General features: G+C 41.0%; 1 protein-coding gene across 1 annotated transcript in view; it reads right to left on the bottom strand.

The window, feature by feature from the left end:
• Wdr41 (WD repeat domain 41) overlaps window positions 1–26,262 on the bottom strand; it is a 50,146-nt gene that overhangs the window by 8,476 nt on the left and 15,408 nt on the right. The window contains exons 3-8 of the mRNA XM_036207101.1: window positions 19,165–19,213; window positions 16,959–17,090; window positions 14,099–14,161; window positions 8,770–8,881; window positions 5,908–5,970; window positions 4,875–4,985 (exon numbers count right to left, since the gene is read on the bottom strand). Of these exons, the coding sequence (XP_036062994.1) occupies window positions 4,875–4,985; window positions 5,908–5,970; window positions 8,770–8,881; window positions 14,099–14,161; window positions 16,959–17,090; window positions 19,165–19,213 (530 nt within the window). The remainder of the gene's footprint in view (window positions 1–4,874; window positions 4,986–5,907; window positions 5,971–8,769; window positions 8,882–14,098; window positions 14,162–16,958; window positions 17,091–19,164; window positions 19,214–26,262) is intronic.

Below are 26,262 nucleotides of genomic sequence, written 5' to 3'. Positions count from 1 at the left end.
GAAACTCGTATCTAGAAAAGTTCACAAATGCTCCAGTACCAATCATGTTCTGAAACTCGTATCTAGAAAAGTTCACAAATGCTCCAGTACCGATCATGTTCTCTAGGCTAAAATATAAAAATGAATGGGCTTCCTAATTGTACCTAGACAAGCTAAGCAGAAAGAATAATATGACAGTAAGAAGCTAGAAACAGACTAGTTCACTCACAGAAGATAAATATTACAGTTTGTGCCAATAAAAATGCCATCTATAATGTTTGGTCAACTTTTACAGGAATAAAAATAAAAGAATCTTCCTTAAATGATATGCCAAAAAACTGTCAATTCAAACACTGAGGGTACTTATAGGCATGGATAAAGTAAGTAGTTATATGAATACAGAGTGTTACAGGGCACTAAAAAAAAAAAAAGGCAGAGGATACATACACAGAAATATCTGCTTGGCAAAAAAAGATACAAATATGATTTTAAAAATGGAGCCAGGCGGTGGTGGCGCACGCCTTTAATCCCAGCACTCGGGAGGCAGAGCCAGGTGGATCTCTGTGAGTTCTAGGTCAGCCTCGGCTACAGAGCAAGATCTAGGAAAGGTGCAAAGCTACACAGAGAAACCCTGTCTCGAAAAACAAACCAACAATAAAAATGGGGAGAGTTGGCTACTCAAATATCAAACCAGTTCATTATGCTCAGTGCATACAGCACTCCTGGGAATTACCAAGAATAACAAAATAGATGGAAAATAAATATGTGATAACATTTTAATTACTTAATAAAGAAATTTTAAATGATATATAAAGTATAGGTGAGAAATATGTGGGAATCGGTGTGTTTACATACTACTAATGTCTTAGTACATTTTGGCACAACATCACACAATTATTTCAAAGATTAACTTAATAATAGGAGTCCAACTGTAAAATAACCAACATATTGATCCACCAGTTCCATTTCAAGGAATTACCCTGAGGAAAATGTATAACAACGTATGTACAAAGCTGCAAGACAGAATCCTAAGAATTTGAGGTCAACCTAAATATCCAACTGCAGGCTAAATAATATGACAACCATAAAATAAAATAGTACTAGCTATTGAAAACTGACCTGTAAAGGTATATTTATATTGACACGGAACTATGTTCACACATGCTCGTATAAAGCAGTAAACCATGTGTATAGACAATGCACATATGTATACACATATGAATACATAAAAAGGTGTACACTAGTGTTTAATACTGAATGATGGCACAATTTCACTTTAATCCCATTTTTAATTTAATTCTATGTTTCTTGCTATTGGCATATTTTTATTATGACTATGTTTAACTTGTGAAATAATAAGCTTTAAAACCATCAAATAGAGTTAAATTAAGGACTAGACAATTTATACATTATACATTTAACAGATACTGTGCAACTGCTAGACTACAAATTCTCTCTTAAGTGTAATTTATTAACTACTCTTACACATTTAAGGCAAGTCAGAACAGAACAATGCTCTGAGCATAGAACTCACATTACAGTTCTGGCTCTGCCTGCTTACTAGCCAGCTAGTCTCAAGGAAAACAAATTAAATAATAAATATCTAGCTATTTTCGAAAATATCTAATGTTATTTTGAGCATGGGTAATAGTCTACATTAACAGTATTTAAATGCACAGTGATTTACAACTTAGAAATACACAGATGGGTAATTAGAACTTTATTATTCCATCTGTCAAATAAGCCAGCAGCACAGAAATCCGCCATAGGCAGGTGAACAATCTCTTAGAAATAAAAGGCACTAAGCATCCTAGATATAAACATCGTTTTTATCTTGGTCTCGGAGTCATAATAGGTAGCTTATTGATGTCTGTAGTTCCTGACACACTATAGAATGTGTTGGGTGAAGAAATAAGTTTATTTATGATCTCTGGAGGGAGACAACTTTCTAGTGTTAACACTATGGCAGTTGGGGTACTTCAGTGGCACTAAGCTTCCCATGCCCTCCTCCGATTTCACTCAACTCCAAAAGAGTCAAAGAAGTTAAGGATGAGAAGGATGCTCCTTGACTCCAGGTCTGGGTCTGTAGTCAACCCTGAATTAAAACTTTGAGACTGACCACACAGTCGCCCCTTCTGTGGCTCTTTTACACAACACAAACACAGTACCAGTGACCTCTTGATTTTTTCACCCAAAGCAAAAGACTGGCATTCATCTTAGCACGTAGTTTCTCCCTGTGTAAATTATATTTCCCTGTGCAAAATGTTTCACACCAAACATCCTCAATGATAAAACAGTGGATGTATTTCATCTTGTAGTCTAAAAATCCACTTAGGAAAATCTCTCCAGCATCCATCTAGCCATACCTCACAAGCGTGAATGCTCTATGATCACACACTTGCCAGCACAGAGCAGGCAAGGGTACCAGAAAAGAGTAAGCTTGATACATATCAGGCATATTTGGGGAGTTCAAGTATATCATTCCAAGACTGCACTGGGGCCCCCTCACCAAAAAGGCACTTCTTTTTGTAAAACTGTGTGTGTGTTATATGTTTCTATGTTGCACGTGTGTATGCAGGTATGTGAGCTCCCTGTACACGCATGTGGAGGTGAGAGGAGAATTTGGATGCCTTGAATAGCTCTTCACCTTATTCCTTGAGACAGGGTCTCTCACTGAATCTGGTGCTTGCTGGTTTTTAGCTAGGATGGCAGCCAACAAGTCCCAGTGACTCCCTTCTCCACCGTCACCCTAACCCTTGATGCGGTTACAGGCATGTCCAGCTTTCCTAAGAGTTCTGGAGATTGGTCCTTGTGTTTGCCCTCTGACACACTGAGCTTTCTTTCCAAGCCTTAAAAAATACTGAATGGTCAGCCTTGAAAATATACACACACACAAGTAACATTATACAGACTTAGCGGGTCATAATTACACACACACACACACAGACACACACGTATGGTATACAACAACAATGAATGAAAAACAAGGCCATGAATTTTAAAGAGATGAAGGAAGGATATATGGGAAGATTTGGAGGGAGGAATGGGAAGGGGGAAATAGTATAATTAAGTTTTATTTATTTTATTTTTGGTTTTTCAAGACAAGGTTTCTCTGTGTACTGGAACTCACTCTGTAGATCAGGCTGGCCTCAAACTCAGAAACCTGCCTGCCTCCACCTCCCTGGTGCTGGATCAAAGGTGTGCACCACCATCACCTGCCAAGAAATAGTTTTTTGTTTTTCTTTCTTTTTTTAAAAAATGTACTTCTATTGTGATGCATAAACCCAGGAACAGGCCACTGGTGTTGGGTGGGTGAGTGGGAAAGATGCAGGGCAGGAAGTGAAGGGGGGAAGTGCAGAACTCAGTCCCACAAGACCGCCAAATCTGGAGCATTCCCACATACAAATCTTCCAAACATCGCCAGACCACCTAACCGTGTGTGTCCTAAAAATGCTTTCGCCTTACTTATCATTTGCTGTTCAGTTTCACAGTTTATAACTCAGAAAGTACTATGGCTTTTCTGTAACCTTCATTAATAACTCATTAACTTCTCTTTAGTTTTCCATGTTCCGTAAGATCCTGACAAAGAGCTGTGTGGTGGTCCATGCTTGGGACAGCAGAACTTTAGAGGTCAAAGTGGTGAGATTGCACATTCAAGGCCAGCATGGGTTTCACAGAGAGAACCTGTCAGGGAAGGAAGTGGGGTGAGGGGAGAAGAAACCTTAAATTTTAAGTCTGTGTAAGCCTCAGGTTGAGGTATAGCTAGTTCAGTGGAACACACTTGCTCAGAAGGCACTGGGTTCTCACCTCAGCAAAAAGTAAAATGAAAAAATGACAAGAAGCTATAGGCCTAGCTGGATACTGCACAGCAAAAGCTGGACCACGAACGAAACTAACTAAGGCTTGCTTGGTCATAACTGGTTATCTTCGTTTAAGAAACCATGTTGTTGCAGTGATGCCAAGGCTTCAGCACTAAAAGAAGACATATAACTAGACATAACCAACACAATGGGCCAGAACCTGTCTTGCTTCTTGTAGGAGCTCCAGGACCTTGTCATTGTTCAGGCTTTCCACGGAGGCTCAAAGAGTCACCCACATAAGAGCTTGCCTTTTGAGCTACCATTCATGGGTAGAGAAAACTCTACAAGGGGTCACCCAAGCACTGTGACCTCCAGCGCCACAGACAATCTGGTCCTTGGGAGGACATGCACCTGAGTTTGGTAGGATGTTGGCTGCTGAGGGGAAGACTCTGAAGCTGGGAAGGATGCTCCCTGACACATCTAGAAATAGGACCAAGTGGTACAAAGGACACAACGCAAGTCTACATGGGGTGTTCTCCATGCTCCTTTTCACCCCCATCTCCAGTGATACAACACTCCGGAAGAGCCAGCCAACCCCAGCTCTCCGGGGCGCAGGATCTGCATCTCCTGCCGCTGTGCCATTTCCCAGCAGTCTTACACAACCTGCGTTCAATCTCCACCACAACTCTCCATCTGACTCAGCCACAGATCACCCAGTTGGGTTCTGATGGTGTCAGCCATCACTCATCTACCAGAACTAACTACATGCCAAGAGCCAGAGTTCGTGATCCTCCCCTGCCATCTGACGTCATCCCAGCTCATTGGTAGGGATGGAGCCAGAGCCATTTGGGAAGATGCTGAGATGCTGAGCATCCACAGTGACCAAGCCCTACTCTACCTGTCTGTGCCTAAGTCTTGGCCCTGCCACACTCGGAGCCTTGAGCCAGGCTCTACTGTCTCAAAGCTTAGAGTAAGAGATAACAACAATCTCCACTAATCTAATCTATTATTTGAGTGGTAATTCTGAACTATTGGAACGAAGCAAGATGGAAATTCTGAAACCATACAGAACATAAAGGTACACAAGGAGCTTACCATTGATATTGACCAATGACAAAATATTATCCTGGTGATCAAGAAGGCGTTTAACTTCAACGATATCCCATTCCTGCAAATCTTCGGTGGGTGCTAGTAACCTAAAAATTACTAAAAGACGGTTATTTTACTAAATGTTCAAAGAACATAAACTACCTTTTTACTCCAAAAACATTAAGTGCAAAGTACACATCACACTGAAAACCAAAAACAAAAACAAAAAAACTCCAACACATAAAACCCAAAATCAAATCAAGTGGTTCTATCAACCAACATTTACAAAACATCTATGATATTCTAGGAGCTCTAACTAGCAAATGTGAATAGGCCCAGTTATTGCCTCCCAATGCTCCGAATCCACAGCAGCATTGAGACCTGCGTACAGGCTGACCATCAGTGTACTACATGATCTGATAGGCCACTGGAGCCAGAGCTGTGGATGCTCAAGAGACAGGCATGCCTGACAGAAAAAGTGGGAAGGTCTCACATCCTTTCCAAGTGGAGGGAATCAGCTATCCAAGTTTCTCTGTTCCTCAAATTCCTCTCTGGAAAATAGGTCATGGCACATTTCTTTCTGTATCTCTGACAATATTTCACCAACTATCAAAGAGTTTGCAAGATTATGAAATTCTAATAGCCTTTCATATTCGAATGAACTGTGGCTGTAAGAAATTCCCTCAGCTAATACCAAAGAGAAGTCTTCCTGACATGGATAAACTCTGAGTGAAAATACCACAGCTAACTGACTTTAGAATAAGTGATACACTGTTTAATCAAATTATTAGGAGACAGTAATAGTGTAGTATATTGACAAGAAGAAAACTGACCTAACACCTTGAAAATGGTTCACCTTATATCATTTTCAACAACTCTAAGAAGCCAGAGTTAAGGCAGAGATAGGAATCTCTGAAATAAAACTGGGTTTTTTGTTTATATTTTTTTTGTCTTTCTAGCACACCCATACGTGTATTCATGTAGCTATACAGACATGCATGTGTGCACAAACACAAAGAAAATATACATATATACTCACTCAGTTCTTTGCCAACTGCTGCTACAACACAGTCCCTAGGGATTTCAACCAAAGCACTGATCCCTTCAGAAAAAAAACATGAAACAAGGCAAATCATTTTCTCTCAAGGGTTACATCAGAAATAAAACTTTCTCAATTTTGTGTTAGTCATTTCCCATAAAATATATTTGAAACCTACTACATAAACACTTCCTTTCTTGCTTACACATGGAAACTGAGTTATAAGTTTCTGATACCTATGGAAGACATTATATATAGATAAATATTATATATAGATAGATAATATATATATATATATATAGGCTTTGAATGTTTCTCCTGTGGTGGTGACATGTATTCATATTCAACCATCCCCATGTATTTACTAAGCATCCCTACAATAGTTACCATCAACCATCACATGATAGCTAGTTCAATGAGATATAGAATTGGGGTTTTCCCTCAGTGTAACTTCAAGACTATGCATGCCCACTGGCACTAAATTAGACAATGCAATGGTGGAAAAGCCATATCTGCCCTCCATCCTGTTTCCTTACATAACTCCTAAAATCCTTTGACTCTCCGAAGACACCATTTTTCTGTGTCCCAGAGAGATGACTAGGGTCTGTCCCTGGTAGCTGGGGGATGAGAGCCGCTCACTAGGACCAAGGTAGGAGGAGAAAGTTGACACTTTCAGCCCCATCAGTCAACTTCCGAGGAGAGAGGGACAGAAGATAATGCTGGTCGCTAGTAAAGAGTTTGATTACCCATATCTACAGAATAAAGCCTCATAAAAGCCAGCACGGGCTCAGATAGATTCTGTAAAGCTGTACTTACGACAAAGGCACTGTGCCCTTCTCCCACCTTGCTCTTTGTATTTCTCCTTTGGTACTCTTGTGATAGACCTAAGTGGGTAAATGTGTTTCCCTTAGTTCTGTAAACCACTCCAGCAAACCGAGTCCTGACTTATAACCAGGGGGACAAAATCTAACAAAACAAACAAAAACCAAAAAACAAAAAACAAAAAAACGGGCATGTAAATGGCATGATGGGAGAGGAAACTATTGAGGACTGAGCTTTTAGCCTGTGAGACTGGACACTACTCCAGGTAGACAGTGTCGACCTGAGCAGAGGAGAGGGCAGGAAGCTGGGTATCCTCTCCTGAAACACTGACTGCCAGAGCATCTGAAGATCACAAAGGAAGTGATTCTTCTGTGGAGCAGCCAGTTATTCTGAGCTCAACACTCTTCCCTCTAGTCAACAGCTCTGGAAGTGGCCTTCAAACAGCACATTTATGGCTAATTAGTGCATTTCTAAAATGACTCACTGAAATGACTAGCCTCTATACCACCACACTTCATTTATTTACGTGCAGAATTTTTAGTAACTGGGGTTTGGTTGCTGCCGTTGCCCAGACTGGCCTATTGTAGTCCTCAGTTCAGATATTCCTTGTCAGTCTCCCGAGCAGCTGGAGACTGCTCTGCTGTTGGAGCTGCTGCTCACGACACTGTACTTGGCCTTAAATACAGAGCACTGAATATCTTTTCATAGCTGAATCATAAAGTTTCAGACTAACCTTAACTTCAAGTATTAAAAGTTGAAATACTGGAACACATTAACAAGAAATTGTTTAACAAAGTTAAGTCTTTCCTCTTTGCAACATGTAATTTATAAATATAACTGTTAACATATATGCAAATAGGGATGTTCCGCTTACTTTCCTTCCTACCTATCAGAGACTAGCAACCCTGCTATGATGTCAAGAGCATCTCTGCCCTAATTTCTCCTCCACATGGGCATATTTTACAAGCGTGTTTTGTGTCCACATGGAAGAGATGGGAGACGTGGAAGAGGCCAAGAGAAAGACACGGACGGGTAGGAGAATATTTTTGCATGTTTGTCTTTGTTGTTTGAGATGGGATCTCACTCATAGCCCAGGCTTGCCCTAAGCTTGTGAAAAATCTCCCTTCTTCAAGAAGAATTTTAAATGCAGAAAATGTTCACTGAGGGGCCAGTGAGATGGCTCCGTGGATAAAGGTGCCTGTCACCAAGTCTGTGGACATGAGTGTGACCTTGGAATCCACATGGTAGAAAACAAGGATTCTCACAAGTTGCCCTCTGACCTTCATACATGTGCTATATCCCCCCCCACATGCATGCATGCACACACACATACATGCTCACACACATATGAAAATATATAAAAGTGTAGAATATTATTAAGTGATCATGGTCCTGCTACCTCACACTTGGGTATGGGTATATACAGAAAGTAACCAAGGGTTATCATGTAAAAGAGACCCTATGCACCCATGTTCACTGTGACACTATTTAATAGGGAGGTTGTGGAATCAGCCCATGTGTTCATCAATGGATGAATGGACAATGTGATGTACACACACACACACACACACACACACACACACACACGATGGAGTATTATCAGCCATAAAGAACAAAATCCTATTATTTTCAAGAAAGTAGATGAAACTGAAGGTGATCATCGTAAGTAAAATAAGCCATATGCAGAAGACGATGCTGCACGTCTTCTCTTGTATGGGGGAAGAAAATACTAGTGCAAAGGTAAGGATGACAAGGGAGAGCAACAGTATGGGTGGATATCACCAAAATCCATTGTGTCCCTGTATGAAAATACCATACTGAAACCCAATACATGGTATAAATAAGATACATGCGGATATAAATGCCCCTTCAGTTATTTGTCACATGAAAATATTAATTGGATATGGCTACCCACAGTCCTCAGAACTAAAAAATTCCTACATGGAATTATCACATTATATTGTGATATGTCTCTTTAAAGATTCAACTGTCTTTTATAGTCTATCAATCGTGTCTCATAATTACCTTGGCTAGTTTTACCTGTATCAGAAAGATGGTCCGTCTTACACAGCAGATCTAGTTTTCGGTTCCACACACCTAAGTCATTACCACCCGAGAGCCAAACGTCTAGTCTCTGCAGGACAGTTAAGCACTACAAAATTGATTGGAAATATGCATTATCAGTTTAGAAATTCTAGCATTCGTTGTCCCACGGTTTTCAATTATGTCCTCAAGTTCTTTCAAGGCCCTCCCTGTGATAGGCAGTCTGTTTGGCTTCTGATTATGGGTTCTTTAAGAGAATACTGTCTCACAGAGTATGGAGCAGAGCGGCCATGTGCTTTGTGAGGCGGTCACAGCCAACACTGGGACTTTCCTGCTCTCTCTTGGCTCACTGCCCCAAGGGGACACTAAAGAAGTCCCACAGGAAGAAGCAGAGGCCTCTGAACAATACACAGCAGCACTGTCCCAAGCCACTGGGAGCCTCTGAGTAGGTTCTCAACCCAGACAGACTTTTGGTGGCAGTCTAAATACCCTGAGCCAGCACCAATCAGCTAAGAGGTTCTCCATGCCTGCGCCAGACACCGCGTGTTTATTATAGCTTTAAGTCACTAAGCTTTCAGGTGACTTGTGAACCACTAGCAGGATAACCTCCTCCCAATCCTTAAAGGCCTTTTAAAAATAAAATGGAGACTATGATACTGTTTTTACTCTTTCAATTAATTCTCAATAACTCTGTTTGGTAGACTTAAAGTCTTCCCAGGGTATAGAATCCTTTATTTTACATGGTACCTTAGGGTCCCTTCCTTCAAGAGTCATGTCCTCACTCACAGCCCCCGAGTGAGAAGGACAAGAACTGAATTAGAAAGAAGGGGGGTATGATGGTCGCCTTGGTTCAGGATGAGGCTTCTCTTAAAACAGATGAAAGAAAAAGGTGAAAGCAATCAATACAGTTTATATGTCAAGAGTCAACCCTGTCTTGTCTCTGGGGTTCTACATTAGCTCTTTATTCTGTTTATGGGCAAGGAATAGTCTATTGTGTGGATATGCGTGTTTTGTTTACCCAGTCATTAACTGATGGAGAGTCAGGTAGTTTCTGGTTTTTAGCTAGTATGAATATCGGGGCTCTGAACATTCATTATACACATATGTGTGGACATATTTTCATTTGGGCTGGGACTATACACAGGAGGGTTATCGTTTAACAGTTACTGAGTTGCCAAGCTTGGAAGGTCACTGTAGTGTTTTACAAGCTCACTAGCAAAGCATGAGCTACAGTAGGACTTTTCCATGTACTTATCCACACTCAAGCCCTGTCTTTTAGACATTAGTGGTGCCAGTGTGTATGAAATAGGAGTCCATCGTGGTTTTATTTACATTTCTCTCACTAGTGATGATGAACCTTTTCTAATATATTCATTGCCCATTTACATATCTTTTTGGAGAAATTTCTTTCAAATTATTCTTAATCGTGCTACTTTTCTTTTTGTAAAGAGTTCTTTGCACATTTTAGATACATGCTTGATAAATGATTTATTCACATTTCCCCCATTATTTGGGTTATATTTTCAATTTGTCAATGGTATTCTTTAAAAAGCAAAAGTTTCCACTTAATTAGGCCCAATTTATCACTTGCTACCAATTGAATCTATTCCATTTTATATGTATATGTCCATCTGATTCTGCTTTTTCTTTCTCCTTAAGACAGAGTCTCACTGGGCAGTGGTGGCGCACGCCTTTAATCCCAGCACTCAGGAGGCAGAGGCAGGCGGATCTCTGTGAGTTGGAGGCCAGCCTGGTCTACAGAATGAGTTCCAGGAAAGGCGTAAAGCTACACAGAGAAACCCTTTCTCGAAAAACCAAAACCAAACCAAACCAAACAAACAAACAAAAAGACAGAGTCTCACTATGCTGCCCAGGTTGATCTTAAAATCGTGAGTTCAAATGATCCTACATCAGCCTTCCATAGCAGGAAGTCCAGATATGAACACTACACCTGGATTGCCTCATTTATTACAGACTAGTCTTTTTTCCTTTGAAAGGTGTTAGCTCCCTTGTAAACAAACTGTCTACATGTGTGAGTTTTTATTTTTGGACCCTCAATCCTATTCCATTGATCTGTATTTCTACATCATTATGCCAGTATCACACTGTCTTGATACTACATCTTTAAGGAAATATTAGAATTAGGCATTTTCTCACATCTTTGTGCTTTCTCTCCAGAATTGTGTTGGCTATTCTGGATCCTTTACACTTCCATATCAGGTTTCAAGTTAGTTTGCAAGCCAGATTTAATTTTATGATAGAGAATGTATTCCATCTGTAGGTCATTTCGAGTAGTGTTTAAATCTTAATATTAAATTGTAGTAGGCAGCTGTTCCAGCTTTGACCTGGAAGTACTACCCGCAGTGAGGCTTCCGGTAACTGTCATGCCTACCTGTGGCCTGCTCCTGAGGTGGGGCCAAGACGGAAGCCCTTAAAACCTGAGATCCATATGTGCCAGCTCTCTTTGTTCGTGGTAATCCTGGATGCTGGATGGTAGAAAAGTAGAGTTCTCCAGAGAACCCCGCTGGACTGCACCTCACCTCTCCCGGATCCTGTAACCTATCCCTTTACTTCTTATAAGCAAAACCCCCCCAAAATAAACCTCCCTTTTTTTTTTTTTTTTTTTTTTTGGTTTTTCAAGACAGGGTTTCAGGGTTTCTCTGTGTAGCTTTGCACCTTTCCTGGAACTCACTTTGGAGACCAGGCTGGCTCTGCCTCCCAAGTGCTGGGATTAAAGGCGTATGCCACCACTGCCCAGCAAACCTCCCTTTAACTATGTGGAGCTGCCTTAACACTTCCACCAGTATTAAATCTAACCCATTAACATATGATAGTTTTCCAGTTAACGATGTTTTCTAGATGATCTGTATGAGTATTTTGCCTGTATGTATTCTATTTTTTTTTTATTTTAGTGTGAATAGAATTTTCTCAATTTGATTTTAGAGAATTACAACTATTTTTGTATTGTCTATCATGTGCCCTGAAGCCTTGCTAGGCTAATTTATTAGCCTTCACAGTTTTGTGTGGGTTTATGATTTTCTACATATAAGGTCATGTCATGTATAAAAGAGTCATAAAACAACCATTCATTCCTTTTTTATTCTCTAATTTTGCTGTCCAGATCCTTCAGTGCAAGCTAAACAGATGTGTGCTAAGAGCAAATATTCCTATTTTATTCCTGACTTTATGGAGAAAGTGTTCAGTATTCATTTATTAGATTTTCATAAATGACCTTTGTGGGTCATGTATGGGTATAAATTATCTTCATGGTGAGACTACACCAGAGCTGATTAAATGCTTTCTCTGCCTCTACTGAAATGATCATGTGGTTATTGTCTTGTACTCTTACTGGTCATTGACTGACTTTCAGATATTCAGCTAAAGTCATATTCCTGGAATAAATCTCCCTGGGTTGTGCTGCATCCTCTCTATATGTGGCTAGTTTTAGTTTGTTAATACTTTGTTGAAGATAACACACTGTTTTAAATACTTAACATGTTATCACTACATTTTCCAAAGTCTTTTTAGAGTCTCCTAAAATACCTTTAATGTGCACACACACCGTACTTTAACTGTTTCCGTTCTGTCACCCGTTTACATAAACTAATTTGCAGCACACATTTCTGTTCATACACCTCCACCCATATTTCTCATTGCTTCCTTTATGGGGGTGGGGGACATCCCTGAAGTAGAGACCCTGACTTGATGTACATACTCACTGTTCAGAGCAGTGATTCTCACCCTTCCTAATGCTGTGACCCTTTAATCCTGTTCCTTATGTTGTGGTGACCCCCCAACCATAAAATTATTTCATTGCTACATAATTTTGCTGTTATGAATCATTATGAAAATATCTGATATACAGTGTATCTGATATGTGACCCCCTCGGGGGTCATGACCCACAGGTTGAGAACTGCTGTATTAGAGCCTTCATAACACCACACTGCCTTCCAAGAAAAGCAGATCTATTTATCCCCAAACAAGTAGGGGAAAAAAAGAAGCCAATTTTACTACAACTCCTTGCTAACTCTGGCTGTCATCTAAAAAGTATATTAGGGCAAAAAAATAACAGAGTTCTATGGTAGATCTGAGTTGCTCCGAGAAGTCACCTAATAAGAACTGAAGCAAGAACTACCATGAGCAGATTTGATTTGTAGACAGTTTTATGTGAAACAAACATACAGCCGGAGCAAGCCAAGACAAAAACCTCTTTTGGAAGTCCTTTGACCGCACAGGCATAAGATCCGTTTTAATGACAAGTCCCTCTTACCAGTGCAGGCAAAGACCCCCCAGATGGATCCCCTGACACAACATCTCATTCTTCTCTGTTCCTTCAACTCAAGGAGAGTCACTGGAGAACTAATGATGTTAGCCCTTCAGATAGTAAGAAATACTTTTACAGGAATGCAAAAGTAGCACTTTTTTCATATCACATAAAATACTGTGAATGCTTCAGTTCTTCAGACACCCCACCATTGGATTCGTAAGAGCAGGGCACATGGCACCGTCTTCCATGGGAACTCAGCACACTGGCATCAGAACTGCACAGTGCTGCTGTGTTTCTAGGAAATAGTGATGAGCCTGACAACTGGCACTCAGAAAAAAGAGTAGGCGGAGGGGACAATGGCTGTCAGAAGGCCAGCTGTCCCCAAGCTGTGCCCTTCCCAAGCTGGCTAGCAGTGAACAGTGCTAACTTCCCAGAACAAATGATGTTTCTCCAGTAAGAATCACAAGGAAACAAGACTTGGCCACTGTTTCTCTCACACGTGGCAGCATTCCTGCCACAAAAAGCCCCAATTAATATTTGTTTCTGAAAAATGAAATGGCATCAACACATTAAAGTTTTTGGTTTTGGAAACCAAAATGTCCTCATGGCCTTAGAGAAGGCAGCAGTCAAGGGACAGATACCTCCCTATCTCTCAGTTAAAGCATTAAAAACAGAACAGCTCCTGCTGCAGTTCTGCAAATGCTGTCTCCTTCTAGGAGGGCCTGTTAAAAACCCACCAAGCCCCGCCCTCTATAAACCCACTAGGCCCCGCCCTCTAGAAGCACACCAGGCCCCACCCTCTGTAAGCACACCAGGCCCCGCCCCCTAGAAGCACACCAGGCCCCGCCTTCTTGCTTGTCTTTCCCTGCTCTCATTTCCAACTGAAACATTCTCACACTTAAATACATATGATCTCAAAAATCTTGTCTTAAAATCAAATGGCTGTGTGAAAGCAACAATGTGTAAAACCTAAAGAACTAATTTCATCCAATTTATTAAACCATCTTGAAGACAACAAAAATACTACCATAAAAACCCAAATCTGCTTCAGACTTTACCTTTACTGTAGACTGCAAACAGGAGACTCTCTGGATTTGTCTGCCGGTATCGCAGTCCCAAACTTACGCCGATGTTAAGAAATAATTTCCAAGTAGAATTTTAGAAGTTTAATTAGGAGATAACATTTCTAATTAACAATTAAATCACAAGTATAAACAGTCAGCAAATCTTTAAATACAATCAAAGCTATTTAGTGTTTATACTGCCATGGATCCATAGGGCAGGTCATCATCTAGGAGCAGGTTAAGCTACCATTGGACTGTGAGGCCATTTAAGGACACCACAGTGAGTGCTCTGAAGCACTAATTTTCATGGGCATCACACACTACACCTGCTGAAAGAGTACTCTTGAAAACAGTTTACCATAATGTAGAAAACACGTGCATAATGTTTATACAAAAACTTCCACATCTCCCAATGGTTTCTGAAAGTTCGCTACAGTGGACACACATGGTTGACTACTGTTAACAGTGACTGTGTGCTAGTTACTCTGACTGTGTGTGCGCTGAGAATCACTATAAGGCCTCTAGTTTGACTTAAGGAACATGATGATCTTTATAAACTTTTAACGCTATTTCCTATGGCGTTTCACTCCGTATCATGTAAATATATCACATACTTGTAAATGTAAATAATATAAATGCATGGCAAATACATTTTATATCATGTATAAAGTATATTTTAAATTAAAAATTTTAAAGTTAATTTTATAATCTAGTTAATATTATATCTGATTTTTTTATTAATTCTACTTCACACTTCAAATGCAGTTAATTATAAAAAGGAAGATACCTATATATTTGTATGTTTGTGTCAGACTCAACAAACTACTCAGTCATAAGAGAGCTCTCTCCCTAACTAGATGATATGGCGACATTTTGTTTGTGCTCTAACAAATAAAGCTTGCCTGGAGATCAGAGTGCAGAGCTAGCCACTAGAGGCCAGGCCGTGGTGGCACACACCTTTAAACCCAGCACTTGGGAGGAGGAAACAGGACGTGACATGGCTGGGCAGAGAGAGGAAGTGATAAAGCAGGTGGAGACAGGAGCTCAGCCCCTTTCAGTCTGAGGATTCTAGAGGGAAGAAGTCTTTCTAGTGGCCGCTGCTCTGCTTCTCTGATCTTTCGGCTTTCACCCTGATCTCTGACTCCGGGTTTTTATCATTAAGATCAATTAGGATTGGAGCTACAGGATGGTGTTTCCTAGCTTTAAGTTTCTCAGTTCTAATACCCTCACAGTCTTTCCACAGAGTTCACTGTTGAAAACCTTAATGCTCAACACTAAGAAACGTGGACTCTTAAGATCCTTACTTGACCAAAACAAAACAAAACAAAACAACCTGCCACCGACATTTAATTAAGAGAGTTAATTAACAGTGAAGGTCCAAGGAGAGTAAATTTAGAATCCATCTAAAATGAACGCCAAAGTTCTCTGGGAGTCTTTTAAATAGTGGTGATTCAGTAACAGGAATGGCTGTGTGTGATGTCACAGCTTACAGGCAAGTGTTCTGGCGTCTTACCCCTGTACTGTGACAGCAATTTTAATAAATGTCTCTAATACTAGCACAGCATCTTAGAAATGGCCTTATAAGATGCTGTATTTTAAATTCTACTTCTTCAGAAATTATAACAAAGAGAAAAAGACAAGGGCTTGAATCCAGAAGATAATGTTTTCCTCAAAAGAGCAGCAATGATGGTCTAGCCTGGCCTAAGCGTCTGACTGCATCCCACATGAGCACACAGAGGTTATCCCACCTAAATGTTTTCCTGGCATTTTCTCACCTATGGACAATTTTCTAGAAACTGTTTCAGCTGTTGAGGCTCACTCAAAGTGGGACACCAAGTCACATGTCCTGGTTCTAGAGAGGCCTAGGAAACCATGCTCCCTATGGGCTCACTTCTAAACTTAACAGAGATTTCAAATAGGCCTAGACTCGTCCTAGCCAATCCGATGCTTTAAAGGGAGTAATGGGAAGTGCAGTCACCACACACTATTTTATCAGGAGTGGGTCTGCCACTGCTTCAGAACCCTGACAGCAGGCTGGCTGCTGGCCACCCCGCCTTACCTACCATGTGCCTTGGGAGAGTTGCTTACCATCTCTGTCTCTACCTTCTCACTTTTGAGAATGACAAAAACTCCTACTTTGTAGGGCCACTTTAAAGATGAATTAAGTCAACGTGTAAAACACAATAATCTGGAGCAAAGCAGAGCACTTCACAGAACATTAGCATTTCTGTTGTACTGTAAATTCTAACTGGAAAGTACGGGAAAGCAAAAGGAACTTCACTTCAAAAACTGTTTTTGAAATGCCAAGATTTATCTACCGTGCAGACAGACCCACACAGGTTCTCATGGAGAGGGCCATACATGAGGAGGAAATGAATTCTTTCTCAGCCCAAATCATCCTAATCTCCCCAAACTGAGATGACATTTTAAGCCCACAACCTCCATCCCTTCTTTTTTTTTTTTTTTAATTTATTTTTATTTATTATGTATATAGCATATATGCCTGCAGGCCAGCAGAGGGCACCAGATCTCATTACAGATGGCTGTGAGCCACCACGTGCTTGCTGGGAATTGAACTCAGGACTTCTGGAAGAGCAGCCGGTGCTCTTAACCTCTGAGCCATCTCTCCAGCCCCCTCCATCCCTTCTTTTGCACAATGTGATGCAATGGACTCTAGAACTATAATTTCACACTCTAGAAAGAGCTGCTTCGGTTTCCAGTTTTCAGAATTACAGGCCCTGCCTGACCTGGTACTTCCTCACCTAACACTTGAAGAAAAGCATTCTGCCATCAGAATGCACAGACACTCGCAGGCACCGGGTCCCTCGCCACCGCACTCTAGGGGTAAGGATATACAGATGGTCCTGTCAGCGGAGGCCGTCAAGATGAGCTGACTGCCCTCCTCACAGGAGTCTAGAGGGGGAAATGCAATGATGGCCGTTAGCTTCTGGGTGTGTCCTCTCAGTTCCAGGAGCTTCTCTCCTGTCTGCAATACAAGTAAGAATGTTAACAAACTTACCCTTCCCAACGTGAAGAGTCTTAAATAACAATAAGAATAGCTATGTAGAAAATAAACATACATGCCATTTAAAACTATGTGTTTGGAATTTAAAAAAATTAAGCAATCAAATGTAATCTAAACAAGTATCAAAAAGCACCTGTGAATATTTTTGACTATTTTCTAGTTAGTATGCTAACTTAGCATATTTTCATAGTCAGTTTAAGAAAGAATCTTTCCTATGGTTTTTAGGAATTGTGTAAGTTCTGCAGTAACAGCAGCAATTTACTCTGTGGAGTGAAAATGTGAGTCCTTAGGGTATATGTGCATATGCCCAACCTCTTTACAGCTTTAAGCACAGAAGAAATAAAGGCACAGTGGTCTCCAGCATACATTACCCATCACCATTCCCATCCACTCAATGTCTTCTTCCATGGTCTCTCCAACCTCCCAAGTGGAAACATATATAAACTTCAGATCTTCCCAAGGCTTCAGGATTTCATGACTGTGTTTACAATACAGCTGGTCTTCTGCACCCATCATTTTTAGAAGCATAGATTCAACTTACTTAGTTGTTTGCTCGGAAACAGTAATGTAGGCCAGGCTTGCCTCAAATTTATCATGAAGCTAAGGCTAGCCTGGACCTCCTGATCCTCCTGGCTACATCTCTAGTATTATAGGCATGTGCCACTGTGACTGGCCTGATCCAACCAATCTTAGCTAAAATTACAGTGCTTTTTTTTTTTTTTTTTTAATGTGTGTGAGGTTGAGTGACGGTATGTATCTGTAATCCCAGACTTCAATATACTGAAGCAGGGAGACATAAGTTCAGGGCCAATCTGAGCCAGACCATGTCTCAGCCAATCAATCAAAATAGAATAAATTGTTTGTACTGAACATGAAAAGGCTTTTCTGGTCATTATTCCCTACAGCATTTGCATGGTGTTAGGCATGATATATATTCCACAGATAATTTTAAGAATGTGGGAGCGTGTGTGTAGAGCATATGAGAAAATGTCAAGGGAGCACGTGAACACTGAGTGTGGGGTGAAGGAGGGTGGGAGCCACCGGGCGGACACTGTGATATTAAAGGATGCCTCCATCTAAGCAAGACTACAGAGAAATGAGGGCTGGCGGTGAGATCAGATAACCAGAATGAAGGAACAAGGAAGAAAAACTAAAAACAGAGCAACCTGCAAAAGACGGAACACAGGGAGAGGCCCCAGGAAATGTGGGCAGTCCTTAAGTACACTTGAAAAGCAGACTTCCCATTACACAGATTAAAGTCAAATGTGAGAAGAATTTTTACTATGCTATCATACAAAGTTCAATGAAGAACTGTTCCCTCTTACAAAAAATAGCAATTAATTTTGATGTCATTGCATGGCTGAATGCCTAAAGTCTGTTCAGTGAGATTAAAGCTCTCGGGGGCTAGAAAGATAGCTCTGTGGTTAAGAGTGCTTGCTGCTCTTACAGAGGACCCCTATCAGAGACTCTGATTTATCTATCTATATATATCTATTCCTGTAACTCCAGCTGCTGGGGTTCAGACTTCTTCTGGCCTCTGCAGGCACCCCTCACCACACACACACACACACACACACACACATACACACACACACACACACACACACACACACACACAGTTAAAATAAATATGGTTTTAAAGATTAATACTTTTTTCACAAAATAGCATTTGTTTGTCAGGGTGGAAAAAAACTTACAGAAACCTTTGTCTCTTAGTATGAAATACTAGCCCCTGTTACAAACTGTAAAAAGCCAGCAGACATGGCTGTGTGTGTCTGTGACAAAGAATACATTCAACGTCCCCCTCTGGCCTCTGTACACACACACACACACACACACACCAGCACTTAAACTTCTCTCTTTATTATGAAATACTAGTCTCTGTTGCAAACAAGTATCTCTAACTCACCTTTCTCAAGTATTAACCAATCTCAAATGATGATAATATGCCAATATACCCTACACAGTATTAGTGAATAAGTATTCAACCATACTGTCATGTAGTCATTACAGTCCACATTTAATTGGTACATACCTGGACATTCCACACAACTATAATTCCATCATCGCCAGCAGATGCAAATCTGAGAAAAGAGGCCAAGAAGAAAACTCATTAATGATATTTAAGTGATGAGACTTGTTTAATGTAATATCATTTTAATAAAATTATGTTTGGAAAATGGGTATTAGTATCTGGTATTATGTTATAGGAATGTATCAAGGCTATTAGCAATAATACATAGATTAAATATTAACAAGACTTTAGTATCTTTGTTCATATTAATATATTTGTGTTGGCTTCAATAGGCTGGTCAAATATTAACATGTTGATATTATATTTTTAGTACTATTAATAGTGGCTAACAATTAATTGAATTGTTTCCTCTGTGTCAGGCTTTGTGATAACGTTTTTTAGACTATCACACACTGTATTGTCTCATTATGGCATTTTCAAACAAAGTTTGGTTTTGTTGACTCCTCTTCACTGCAGCAGCCTACTTTCCGCTTTCTCGTCACATGCTCTTCTGCCCCCTCCCCCATGCTCTCCACACTCCCTTCTAGCTTCATAGTCTACACTAAAGCTCATACCCACACGGATTTAAACATTAAAGGCTTGGATCCACATGAAAGAGAACATGCAACACTTGCCTTTCTGAGTCCTGGACATACTCCTTAATATAATACTTTCTAGATCTACCCATTTTCCTGGAAACTTTATAACTCCATTTTTTTTATAGCTGAATCAAATTTCATTGTGTACACATATACAGCATTTTCCTTATCCATTTGCATGGCGATGGACACCTGTGATGATTCCATTTCCCTGACATTCTGAATAATCCATCAGTAAACATGGATGTGCACATCTGTCTGAGACAGGATATAGAGTCTTTGGGAATGTATCTAGAAGTAATATAGCTAGGCTCTATGGTAGTTCTACTTTTAATTTTTGACTAAAGCTCCACACTAATTCCCATAGCGTCTGTGCGACCATACTCTTTCACCAGTAGTGAAAGAGAGCTCCTCTTTCAACACACCCTTGTAAGCATTTATTGTCACCTGTCTTCTTGACAATATGCTCTAAGAGGGAATCTCAAAGCAGAGTGTATGTGGGGTGTGTGTGTGTGTGTGTGTGTGTGTGTGTGTATGTGTGAGTATGGGAATTTTCCCATGGGCCTGCCCTGAGAAGATTCCTCCCAGAGTCCTGGGGAAGATACGGGGTTATCTGAGGGGAAAGAATCTATGTACACCAATTTCTTATGTTCGCTTTTTTTTTTTTTTTTTTTCAAGACAGGGTTTCTCTGTGTTGTTTTGGAGCCTGTCCTAGATCTCGCTCTGTAGCCCAGGCTGGCCCCGAACTCACAGAAATCCGCCTGCCTCTGCCTCCCGAGTGCTGGGATAAAAGGCGTGCACCACCACTGCTGGCACATCTGTTTACTTTATTTCTCTCTAGCAAACTTGTATCTGCACAGCTTCAGTTCCGTCCTGACACTCAGTTCCTCTCTGTCTCTTTTTTTTCTGTCCTCCCATAGTTTCAGTAAGCTACTATGCTTTGGATCTCGTCTTCATCTTCATCTTCATCTTCATCTCCAGTTTCTCCGTCCATGCTCATTTCTTCTCCTCCTACTCTCTCGACCTGACCCAGTCCTTATTCTCTATGAAAGGTCTGCCTCGTTCCTTTCTCTCCAGCCATGTGACTCTGCTCTACCATCTACAGAAACTCTGCCTTGTTCTCTTCTCTCTGGCCATGCCACTCTGCTTGGACCAGGAATTCTGCCCCAGCCCTCACTGGAACCTGGATATACAAAACCCTCTGTTCTGAGTCAAACGCTCTGGAATGCCACTTGGCCAGTCTGGGGAAGGAAAGCTTCATTTGCATAAGAAACAAAGCTGTGCATCTACAGTCCACCTGTCTCCTAGGCTTTGTAGGGGTGTTACCTAGTAGATCAGCAGTAGGTCTGAGAAGTTGATGCTTTTGTTGTATGGCCTAGTAGTATATGAGCACACAAGAAACTCATAGCAAGAAACAGCTGAATATTAAGAGCTAAATAACACCAAGTATTCCTTGATAAATGGCTTCCCTTTATAAAATCCTTTATCTTTATAGTTATGACTTTATTATATACAGCTGAATCTCTATAATATATTCTTGTGGCTTGCAGCATATGAGAGACAGAGAGATGCATGCTCATGAGTGTAGATTTTAGTGCCCGTGTGTGTGTGTGTGTGTGTGTGTGTGTGTGTGTGTGTCTCACGTGCTCGCACGCATGCTCACAGAGGACAGAGGGGAACATTTGGGTGTGTTCTTCATCAATGGCACACACACAGCAAGTCTGGCTTTTTACATAGGTGTGGGAGACTTGAACACAAATCCTAATGTGGGAAGGCAAGTAATCTTGAAATCATCTCCCAGCCCCTGAAAGCAGTTTTAATTTGTATTCCCTTGATAGCTAAGGATATTTTTTTTTTGTTCTAGTTGTATATTTATAACGTGTGCCCACACATACATGTAGAAGCCAAAGGCTGGCATCAGGTGTCTTCCTGTACTACTCTGTCTTATCTTTTGAAACAAGGTATCTCAAAAAGTGCAGAGCTCATCACCTGCCTGGCCTAGCTGGCTGCAAGCCTTGAGGATCTGCTTCCACCTTCTTCCTGCCAGGGGTAACAATGCACTTGACCCTCTAGATTTTTGTGTGGATGCTGAGGATCTGAACTGTGGTCTTCAGACTTCTGCAACAGGCACTTTATCAACTAAACATCTTCCCAGCCCCCGGAACACTCATTGGCCACTTGGGTTTCATGCTTGAGAATTGTCTATTTCATTAGCCCATTCAGCACTTTGGGGGATTGATTGCAGCTCTCTCTACATCCTAGGTATTAACACCTGTCTGAAGCATTTCTGGCAAAGACTTTTCCTCAATTCTTCACTTTGCCAATAGCATCCTCTGCTGTGAGGACTTTTTAATTTCATGGATTCCCACCTGTTAATTTTCTGGACTATTCCTTGTGCTATTGGGAGTCATATTCACCAAGTTCTAACCTGCCTATATCTTAAAGTGTGCTCCATTTTCCTATAGCAATTTTAGTATTTCAGATTTTAAATTAAGATCCTTGATTTTATACATATAATTTAAATATTTCATTGTGCAGAGTGAGAGATATGGATCTGACTCCATCTTTCCACAGGCTGGTATCCAGGTGTGTTAAAACAACTTGTTGGATAGGCTGTCCTTTACCCTCTGTCTACACTTTTGCCAAGTATTAGGTGGCTACGGCCACATGAGTTTATTTTTGGGTTCTTTCTCTGTCCCACTGGCTTACAGACCTGGTTGTATGTTACTACAATGGCTGTCTGGGTCAACCACAGCTCTGCCATATATATAATTTGAGGTCAGGAATTGTGATATATTAAGAATCATGAAATCTTATTAGTGATATTTTCACTTACTCTAACAAGTATTACACATTCTGCAAACTAATTTAACAAATGTTTATATCTTATAAATTCCATGCCAGGTATTAAGGGTCCACAGATAAAGCAGTGACAGGATACAAAGAAGAACCTACTAGAATGTAAAAATAAGGCAGATACGGAGAAGATGTTTAATCTCCCACTGGTTAACACTGTGACATAAAGTAGTCCAGGACATCACGCTGGGGAGCTGACTCCATTGACAGGGATGATATCCAGGGATGGAGTTAAATTCTATTATTTCCTCTGTAAAGGCATTTCAACTCCATTTTGAAAGGCAAGACCTCTCCTTTGCTCATCTTGGCTTCTTGGTCTTCTTAAAAATATAATAAACTGGGTGAGGTCTGTAGTTTCTTGGTAGTTGTGTTCAGTGAAGATATTTCCAGTGCACAGAGGTAAGAAAAGTGTGTCTGGGGCCATGAAAAGGCCACTGCAGTGAACATTGCTAGAGCTCAGCTCCTCTCCACCCTCATTCCCTCCACATTATGTAGAGTAAAACATCCCATATGTAAACCCATCAAGAAAACGGTATTATTCATCACAGTGACTATATTATAACAGAATCAAAGTCAGCACTCTTTTCAAGCAGGCACCCAACACAGTGCTGTACAGCAATCAAACTCCAAGTTGTCAACTTGTTATTAATAACAACACAGCAGTTATTAATAATAATGGAAGCACAGCAGTCTGTAAATGAACGCTAATGATTCAGAATTATATCTAAGTTGTCTTCAAACTATTATTCCCATCTAGTTGAATTCAGGCTTTTTTAATAAGAGAAAATAAGAAAGGCAGCTATGAACTGCATAGAACTGCTCACAGTTAACAACCATTCATAAATGACGTCCACTAATAGCTATGTCATTTGGACAGTCTGAGGTTCTTCCCTCCAAGATCAGTAATGGACTCCATAAAACAAGCTCTCCGAGGTCTTGAGTCAAGTCCACAGTGATGGTGGGAAGCATCACTAGGACAGAAGAATGAATGGAGACGACTCTGTCCTGCAGGAGGGTCTCTCTAGAGGACTTTACCCTACATGATGAGCACAGATTCCCACTTCTTCCCCAACACCTTCCTTAACGTCACCCCCCCCCCCCCCCCCGCCCCGAGCTCATGCTCAGCCTCAGTCTCCTGCTGTCTTCACAGGCTCAGGAGATCCTACATTCAGTTCTCACTTCAAAAGTCCTCATCAGATCTCCCACAGTTACAAGTAAGAGACCAAATACAATCAGGCAGATGCTAAGCAGGTTTTCTTTTATTTATTTAAATTTTTTTTCATTTTACATACCAACCACAGTTCCCCTTCCCTCCCTTCCTCCAGCTCACCCCTCACTTTCCCCCCACCCTGCCCCTCATCCACTCCTCAGAGAGGGTAAGGCCTCCCCGTGAGGAGCCAACAAAGTCTGGCATATCAAGTTGAGGCAGGACCAAGCCCCTCCCCCCTGTACTGAGGCTGAGCAAGGTGTCCCTCCATAGGGAATGGGCTCCAACAAGGCAGTTCATACACTGGAGATAAATCCTGGTCCCACCTCCGGTAGCCCCACAAACTGCCAAGCCACACAAGGAGATAGTTGAGTTGGGGGAGGGACAGAGAAGGAACCATTATGGGGTTAAGGAGAAACTTGGTGCTAGGGAAATTCCCAGAATTCCACAAGGATGACCGCAGCTAAGACTCCAAGCAAGAGTGGTGAGGGTGCCTGAACTGGCCTTCTGTAACCAGATTGGTGACTACCCTAACTGTCATCATAGAACCTTCATCCAGTAACTGATGGAAGCAGATGCAGAGATCCACGGCCAAGCACTGGGCCGAGCTCCTGGAGTCCAGTTGAAGAGAGGGAGGGGATTACATGAGCAGGGTGGCGGGGGTGGGGGAGTGTCAAGGTCATGAAGGGGAAACCCACAGAGACAGCTGATCCAAGCTCGTTGGGGCTCACTGACTCTAGACTGACAGCTGGGCAGCCTGCATGAGACCAAACTAAGCCCTCTGAATGTGGGTGATAGTTGTGTGGCTAAGGAATTTTTAGTGAAACACTACACATTTTTAATGGAAAGAATATTAGACACCTTAGCTAACCAGTTAGAAGCACACCACAGTTCATGTCAATGCATATACACCGTTTATGCTCCTTCCAAAACGTGAGAGATTTACAAATTCTGGTGAGGAAAAGAGAATGGCTTGTCTTAGGCCCATATATTCACCAGCAGAAGTAACTGATTAAAAAACAGCCCATTAAGTTATGAAAGCAATGTCCGAGAGGAGGGGGGGGGAACCAGTAGAGTTGGAAGGGAGTGATTAAAGGGCGAAAATCACTAAAAATACATTGTATACATGTATACAGCTCTCAAAGAACAAAATTGGGAAAAAAAATTTAAAAACTCCATTTTTCTTTGCTTAATGACCTGCTCTCCAAACCCAAATACTCAACACTACCTTGAGTATCAACAGTAATTGCTGGAAGTAAATCTTGAGTAGCCTGGTTTGGGGGACCCATTGATTTCTTCGTATTATAGAGTGAGAGCAGTGAGGGCCGGGCTCAAAGTCTGAAGTCTCCTTTGGTGAAAACATCAATTTCCACCGACCCCTCAAACCTTATCATTTTTCTCCCGTTCAGAGAGGCTGCAGGTTTAAACTACTTGTTTTCTACACCCCATTTTTAACTTCTCATTATTGTTTTATAATGTTTGAATCTCACAAAGAGAAATGAGTTCTCCATGAGAGATGACTGAACTGTTGAGGGCTTAGAAATGAGACAGGGAGCATCTCGCTGCAAAGTGGAATTTAATCAGTAGCAAACCAAGTTAATTCTAAACAATGCTCAATACTAACGCATGAAAGCACAGCCAATTTTTATTGCTCAAAGGTCAATTACCCACTTGTAGATTTTTCAGCCTTTCAGCTTTCTTATATATTCTATGGCTGACTTATTTATTGGCCATTTCAGTATTTACTGTTTCTGCTCCAAAGTAGAAACAATGCTCTGAAAAGCAAACCAATTACTTTGTTACACACTGGTATCTCTCATAAGATGGCTAACAAAAGGCTGGGAGGCCATCTGTGGGCTACAATTATCTATTTAACTGTAAAGTTTAGTCATATTACAGCAGCTTATCCAAAACTAAATCCCAGCTGGAACTGTTTGGTGGAACTGTTTAGAAGGATTAAAAGGTATAGCCTTGTTGGGGTAGGTGTGTCTCTGGGGGTGGGCTTGAATGTTTCAAAAGTCCACACCATTCCCAGTTAGCTCTCTCCACCTCCAGCTTGTAGATCAAGGTGTAAGCTCTTAACTACTGTTATAGCTCCATGTCTACCTGCCTGCCATGGTCCCTGACATGATGGTCACGGACTGTAACTCTCTGAAGCTGTAATCCCCAATAAACTCTTTCTTTCATAAGTTGCCTTTACCATGGTGTCTGATCACAGTAACTATGACAAGTACTGGATCTATTAATCTTTATCATGCAGCACTTCCTAGTCTGATGAATTGCTGTTGGTTTAAACTGTTAGAGATGTGCTTACTACATCTTTTCATTGGTAATTAATACATCCAGGATGCAGAAACTCATTAACGTACACATGACTTGAAGAGCACATGGAATACACAATGTAACAGCAGTAGAATATATTGTCTTCTCAAGTTTTTGAGAAATATTCCCCAAGAA

Source organism: Onychomys torridus, chromosome 15, assembly GCF_903995425.1.
Source record: "Onychomys torridus chromosome 15, mOncTor1.1, whole genome shotgun sequence".
In the NCBI taxonomy this organism is placed as follows: Eukaryota; Metazoa; Chordata; class Mammalia; order Rodentia; family Cricetidae; genus Onychomys; species Onychomys torridus.
The sequence above is the reverse complement of the archived record's forward strand: the minus strand, read 5'-3'. Positions and strand labels throughout refer to the sequence as shown.